The sequence below is a fragment of the Pygoscelis adeliae genome, unplaced genomic scaffold (assembly GCF_000699105.1).
Source record: "Pygoscelis adeliae isolate BGI_AS28 unplaced genomic scaffold, ASM69910v1 Scaffold10, whole genome shotgun sequence".
In the NCBI taxonomy this organism is placed as follows: domain Eukaryota; kingdom Metazoa; phylum Chordata; class Aves; order Sphenisciformes; family Spheniscidae; genus Pygoscelis; species Pygoscelis adeliae.
The window spans coordinates 6,701,782-6,709,195 of record NW_008824053.1 but is presented as its reverse complement, the minus strand read 5'-3'; the positions used below and the strand labels follow the sequence as shown (position 1 = coordinate 6,709,195).

Genomic DNA, 7,414 nt, shown 5'->3' with positions numbered 1-7,414 from the left:
AAGACAGCAAAGCTCCTTTGAGGGCAGCCAGTGAAGTGACGTGACTGTGCCACAGCTTGAATACCGTACCACTAGAACACTTTAGCCTGCACACGCTGCCAAGGACAAAGCTGTTATCATACTGATTATAAGGCACTAAAAGACATACTAGCATAATTGTATTCACTAACAGTTCAAAGGATGAAATCAACTATCAAATGCATAAGCATACGAAAGCTAGGGTTTTGGCACGCATGCAGAATCCCATTTTGTTAAGGTGATCTTAGCATAATGGTTTAAATGAACAACACAAAGTCATATCCAGTGCACGAATTTTTGAAGACAAAACATTCATCAGTAATGCAATGAGGACAGCAAGACATCCGATTCTCAAGGTAGTCAGCACATGCAGCAGTGGAAACTGTGTTCTCTCGCGCAGCTTTCTGGTTCTTTTCTCTCTCTTTTTTATACCACTGCTTATTACAGTACTATCCTAGCAATTTCTGTGGAAAAGTAACAGTCCAAAATTTTCCTGTGGACTTCAAGACATTGCTTTTGAGGCAAAAGTCTCCTTTCCATTTGGGAGGGGAGTTAATATTGGGTGTTACAAATTTTACCGTGTTAATCAACACACAATTTGGTACTTACAGGATTCCCATCTGGACCAGGGGGGCCTCTATTTCCAAAGTCACCTGGAAAACCCTAAAGCAGAAGAGAGAATGTTTGTTCTTTATTATCCAAGACACGAAGGGTGGTCTGAACACTGAATTCCTATAGGTATTAGAAACCAGGACATCAGCAAGTGAATTCAGGGAGAGAGATGGAGGAATGGGAGAAGCAGAAAGTTTCAGCTGCACAGTTCAAATGAATAGAATAGTGGTATTTGTTTGTCTCCTAAAATCATAACCAAAAAAGATATAACCATACATAATGTAAGCATAGGGCAAAATCAGATGACTGAATGCTTTAAGAGCAATATTAAATAAGTATTACTTGAATTGTTTGCTTGGAGTCTCTTTTCTTATTTAGTATTTTTACTTCAATTTTTTTTTTCCTCTTACCTACAGCATTCACTAAAACATCTGTCTTTTGTTCTCTCCTTACTCTTCCCCAAATATTAATGGTTGCAGTCTCAGTGTGACATATGTTCATTAGAAATCAGATTTTTCACCTTTCTGGCAACAACACTGTCCTTACCAATGTGAACACTAGTCTGCATCCAGAGACTGAAACAGTAACTCAAACAAGACATGGAAAAGCCTCATTCATTTTATCAGAGTTTTGACTTCAGAGACTAGATTATCAGGACAGGGAAGAAATCTGACTGGCCAAGTCAAGCGTCGAAGCTTGAAACTGAATTTCCATTTTTCGCTTGAGAAGCAAAACGAAATGGAAATCCACCACTTTACTGGCTCTAACCTTTCTTGCTTCCTCTCAGGGTTTTGCAGATTGTTTTACATCTTTCTGATGTCGCCCACTGCAGAAGCACATGAGTTGCTGGGGTAAAGTGGTTTGGGTTTTGGGGTTTTTTTTTAGATTAATTTTTTGTCAGTGTACTATTTCCAGGCAGATCTCACTATTTCTCTGGATGAGCCACATGAAGCTAATAGCAAACTCATGCTATTAGTTTGCAGCAGCACCATGCAATATTTTCATGATTCCTATCACTGTATAAAGTTAGGAGAAAAGATGGAGCACAGATCTACAGAGAAGTCAACATCCTTTTTAATTACACTGTAAGGTCCATAGAAGAGCCTATCACAAAATTTGCAAAATACCAAGCTGGAAAGGGATTCTGCCTGGAAAAAAATCCAAGCTAAGGCGCTCACAGAAGAGACTTTTCCTGGAACTGAAAAATCTCGCACAGTATTAGAGTGTTGAGATAACCGAGAGATGTGTTGACCTCAAGACATCAGCTGCAAAGCACCAGAGCATCACCAGTCCATCTCCACAGGGAAAAGGACCAAATTCCATCCTTACAATAATTTTCACATGAAATACTCTTCTTTGTCTTTTCAATGTTTGAAGGTCTTTCTACCCCACCCTGTGCATCAGGAACAGTACTTTGAGGCAGTAACCTTTCACCTCTGTAAGACTGTGTTCAAACCTGCTGCAAGTCAAAGGTACGATTAATTTGGCCTTTTTAATCTACCCTGTTTGGAGGACATCCACATAACTGTCCAGCTCAGGACTTACTATAGCAGTGTCTTTCCTTAATGGAATGGGGGATATGCATCATCATACAATATTATACAAACAGCAGTCGAGAAGACAATATAAAACTGTGGCAAGGAGGTGGAAAAATCATATCATAAACCAAAGTAGTTTAGGCACTGCTTAAGCCATATTTGTCTTTAGTAATAACTTAAACTAAAATTCTATAAAAGTTAAGGCAATTTTTTATATGTGTATATATATGCATACACACTAAAACAATATGTTGAAACAACTTAATAGGCTCTTAATTCCCATCATCATGCATGATACTGTGAATGAATCTGAGACATGCTTAACAGTCCCTGTACCATCTTTTGGGTTGATTTTGGTCGGACGTTTTTTTCTGCATTCTCCTGCAAATTCAGGAAAGCAAAAGATAGGAATGCCTCTCACAACAATGAAATCTTTATTTGGGATCTGATCATGGAACTCACAAATAAGAATCTATAGCCATAATTGTATATCTGACAGTACAGGTCTTTATATGGTTACTGTCTTATCATTTAAACAGTAGAGTTTCATAGGTTAACGGTCAATAAAGCAGATTTCATTGATTCTCAATCTGTACACCATTGGCCAAATTTTTGCACGACTGAAAATATGCTGTAAAATTTCACACATGGAAAATAGGTATTTGACAGTGCCTATGTTGTTAAAAGCTGCCAGCTGATAGGATGTAGACAAAGATTAATTTACTACCCTTTCCTTAATAGCATAATATTTTGGTTCTCCAAAACAACATGGTAGATGTTGGAAGAGGCAGAATTGCCGTAACACACATGAATATCAATTCTTTTTAAAAACACACAAATGAGGCATCAAAAGTGAAATGGAGGATGCAATGGGATAGTTTTACCAGCCACCAGATCATAGATGCAGGTCACAGATGGTGGTTTATATACAGCAGGAACCCAGCATAGCATGAGTTACGAGAGGGACAGATTACCCACCGTCATCATAATCCCATTCTCAACAGCGTGTGTCTTCTAACTGATGCCAATAAAACTTAGTAAATAGAAAAATGAAAGGAAAACGCAACATAGGAGAATGGTCAGAAAAGTCTAAAATTGGAAGCAATATAATAATACTACTGTGCAATAAGTGTTTTATTACATCAATAATGTCATTTAACATTACTATAAAGGATACAAAGGATGACTATTCGTAATTTCAATATAAAACAGAACCTGAACTGTTTTTACAGTTACAATGGACTTGATTAATAAATTCTTGGTATAATTTACAAGTTCTGTTCTGTCACATTGGCTGCTGGTTGTAACTGCAGAAGAAAACTATGTAAAAACATTCCCCCAAATGTGGTCAAACTATGTAGTAAAAGCACTATGCATAATACCAACAGCACAGACAATGCATTAAAAATACTGCAGAACTAGCCAAATTTCATATTACAAGCATACAATGGAAAGAAATTGAATACATATGTTTTTACTATGAAATATTTTCTTTAAAGCATATTGTATGCAAAACTAATCTAAAATTCAAACAAATCCTCACTCTATAAAGGTTTTGGTAATTGAATATTTTGTTCCATTTCAAATATGCCAGAGAAGCTACAAATATGAATAACTATTCAATAAACCTGCTAAGTAGCAGCATTTTGAATTGGAAGTGTACCATCCCTTGTATAATCCACTTTTCTTATACTTTAATATTACTTTCCAAAAATGAGATCATATTTGGGATCTGTTTTCTTTCAGAAGGATCTCTGCCAGTCAGACAGATTTTTTTTCCCTCCAAGTAGTATTATTGACAGAAGTTTTGTCCAAAGAAATAAGTTGCATCCTAGAACACAAGGTGAGGAGCCTGACTTCAGGCACTATGCAATTCCCATGCCAAATTTCCTTTAGTGACAGTGCCCTGTCCCAGAGCACCAGTGTTAACTCCGGGACACTGTGTTGAAAGACGTTGTCTGGCGTTAAAATAACACACATTCTCTAAGCTTGTGATCCAGCAAAGTACTTCAAGCCAGGTTCCCGTGGGACTGCTCTCCTGGTTTGGTCCCTATATTAGTAGCCTTTAGTCAAATAAGTACTTTATAGATCATAGAAAGGATTTGGAATGAACCTTCGGATTGAGGAAATGACAACGTTACAGAGGAATCAGTACTGAACGAAGGTAATCATGGACGTTGTGCAGAGGTGCTTTTGGGGCTCTGTCACCTATGTGAAACCTCTCCGAACTGATTTATATAAATAAAAGTTTTTATCAGAGCATAGCCTGGCACTGATAGAAGTTGTGCTCTTATTGTAAATGAAAAATAGCTGCTTATGACAGCATGCACAGCACCAACTGTTACAGACTGAAACAAACTACTACACTGGCAATCAGAAGCCTCAGTGAAACCTGCCACTGAGAATGTGATTATAATGCAAAACGTGTTTTCAGAGTACCCTGCTGCCACCTCTTCTTCTTTTTCCACACTGAGCACAAGCCTTTGCTTTCCGTCCAGGTTCTCCTCCTTCCTAAATGCTGTACCTGACTCACCAGCACAACACTCTGCCAACTACTGCAAGGTACTGATGGCACAGACCCCTTCTTGCCCAACACTCAGATGCACAAAGCAGCACTTGATTAAAATTATAAGCGAACTACAATATGGTCAACAAGCACAGGAGCACCCTGTCCTGCTGGCTGAATAATTAAAAAACAGATTCTTACTTTGATTTTATACCTTAACAATTTGATAGCAGCTTCAGAAAGAGCAGTCTATCAACTTAGTGACACTTCTCTCTGCTTGCCTTTCTTTACATCAGAAGGAACTCTATTGAAGTCTAGTGCCTTTTTTGGCTGTTGTTAGATCACACAGAAAACAAAACATAATTAAACAGAATCCTCCACAACTTTCATGGCATACATCAAGGGCCAAACGACGGTAATCACACCACTACTGCTGAACAAGCTTGTTCAACATGGTAGACGAAAGTCATCTGAAATGCTGAGCGCAACGGAGTGCACAACTGGAGAATGCTATCGCAGTTTCCAATCTCAAACCACAAGCAAGTTAAAATTGGAAACTCCTGGATAGCTTCAAAGACCTAAAATAATAAGGTTGCAGCAGAAAACAAAACACTTGGCATTGAAGATATACCACAGGAAATATGTAAACCTTGATAATGTACACTTGGCAGATTTGTGTTTATTCTCAGCTGTAGAAATATATGTTAAGTAGAGGACAGCTTTAATTTACCATAGTCCAGAAATATCAGACATTAGAAGCAGCTGATTTGCATTCAAACCAACACCAAAATCAGACTTACGAAACTTGCATCATATCTGTACCTTGTGCTCACACTACTTTTACAGAATATATGTATGTGTTTCTGTCATCTTTTAACCCTCAGATAGCTGGTATCAATAACCAGCCACAAGGCTCATCATGTTAAATCTTCCTCACTTCATAACATCTAGTAGTTACAGCCTGCGCAGAATTTGCAGTACTGCAAAGTACTAACTGGAAACAATAGGAAGTCATCTATGGAAAAAATAAAACTAACATTTTTCAGCTGATTAAAGTTACAGATGAATTACAGGTGCATTTACATTGGCAGCAGAAATAGTAACGAGTGTTAGAAGCTTTACCTGTCTCCCTTTAGGACCTCTTTTTCCACGGAAGCCTGGGATGCCCTGAGAAAGAAATAACCCATCATAAGTAGGTTTTCTTTTCTTCGATAGCTTAAATTCAAGTAATTAAACCTGCATTTGATTGGAAAAGACAGTGTGAGAGAAAGCACCATAAAAAAAAAAGAAAAAAGATTTGAGCAAAGAATCATAGACACAATATCCTATAACAGAGGGGCAGAAACACAAACTTTGCTTGTCTTTACTGTGGCCACATCAGAACAACTATGAAGAAGGGCCATACTCTGCTTCCATCAAAGTACATGGCTAGACATCCTTTGTGCTCAAGAGAAGCAAGAAAAAGCTCAAGCACAGAGTGACAGAGATTAAGATTTCCATGACTGGTTTAATTGCAGACATCATCTGACAACTGACAAATTAATTATTGACTGAATGAAATTGCTTCAGTGAAAAATACTCATTATGGACCTTGGTGGTAAGAAAAAATACCCCTAATCCTTGCAGCTCTAGATTATATAATAATTTGCAGCTGCTCCCCATTTAACTTTAGCACCAGCACATTTCATTGATTCATTGATTAGACTAACTAGATATTACCTATTTATTTAATTTCCTCCACATCAATTTTGCTTTTAGACAAAGACTTAAATGAATAAATACCTTGTATGTTTTTTCCCCATTCTAACATATATTGCATTACCATCCAAACACCAATATTTCATTAATGTTCCATTAAACCTACCCTTTCTCCTTCAGGTCCTGGTTGTCCTGCCACACCTGGAGGTCCAATGAAACCCTAAAAACATAAGAACAATTCTTGATTACAAGGCTGCTTCCCATCAACACTGCTTGTCCCTCAGCATTGGCCAGTTGTGAGTTCAAGATGCAGGGATTAAATTCAGGCTCATTTGAAATTACCAGTGAAGCTCAATCAACTTAAATTTGACTAGGATTTACTCTCCAACAAACATCAAAAACAATTTCCTATTATAAGGGCACAGAATCAATTAATAAAGAAGTACTAAGAAAGCGTTCCAATAAGACAAAGTTGCATCAGAGACCTTATTTATTAGAATAAATTAAATATTAAAGAGCTGCTGAAGTTAACCTTATTCATGAAATACATCAGAAAAGATGTTCTCATCTTTAATAACACTGTGTGATCACTGCTATATGCAGGAGTCCTAGAAAGTTTACCTTGTCATAAGTAGAATGTTTTTCTTAAAGTTCAGTTACAATGCATTTCTCTCCCACCTTCCCCTCAGGAAGTCAGAAAGAGATCCTCTCATATAATCAGTTGTATGGACACAGAAACATGTTGTTGACTCAGGAGAAACAATAGTACAATTTACAAAAATAGTAGTATAGATAGATTCTACACTACCAGATTCAAACTGACACTGGAACAAAAATATTATTAGTTACTAAAAAAAGAATCCCTTGCTTTCATCTCTCTCTCTCTCCAGTCCTCCGATTGTAACGATTTGCGGTTTTTGGGTTTCTTTTTTTTTTTTTAATTATGAAAGAGAGTGCCCATCTTATCATCCAGCCCTAACAAGAGTAAGGAAAACAAAGGCGCTTCTTTTTTCCACAGTTTTTTAAAACAGCTGAGCAGCAG

General features: G+C 37.3%; 1 protein-coding gene across 1 annotated transcript in view; it reads right to left on the bottom strand.

Annotated features, from left to right (window-relative positions):
- Positions 1–7,414, bottom strand: part of COL24A1 (collagen, type XXIV, alpha 1) — a 195,088-nt gene that overhangs the window by 101,635 nt on the left and 86,039 nt on the right. Inside the window, exons 13-15 of the mRNA XM_009333887.1 lie at positions 6,539–6,592; positions 5,797–5,841; positions 628–681 (exon numbers count right to left, since the gene is read on the bottom strand). Coding sequence (XP_009332162.1) covers positions 628–681; positions 5,797–5,841; positions 6,539–6,592 — 153 coding nt within the window. The remainder of the gene's footprint in view (positions 1–627; positions 682–5,796; positions 5,842–6,538; positions 6,593–7,414) is intronic.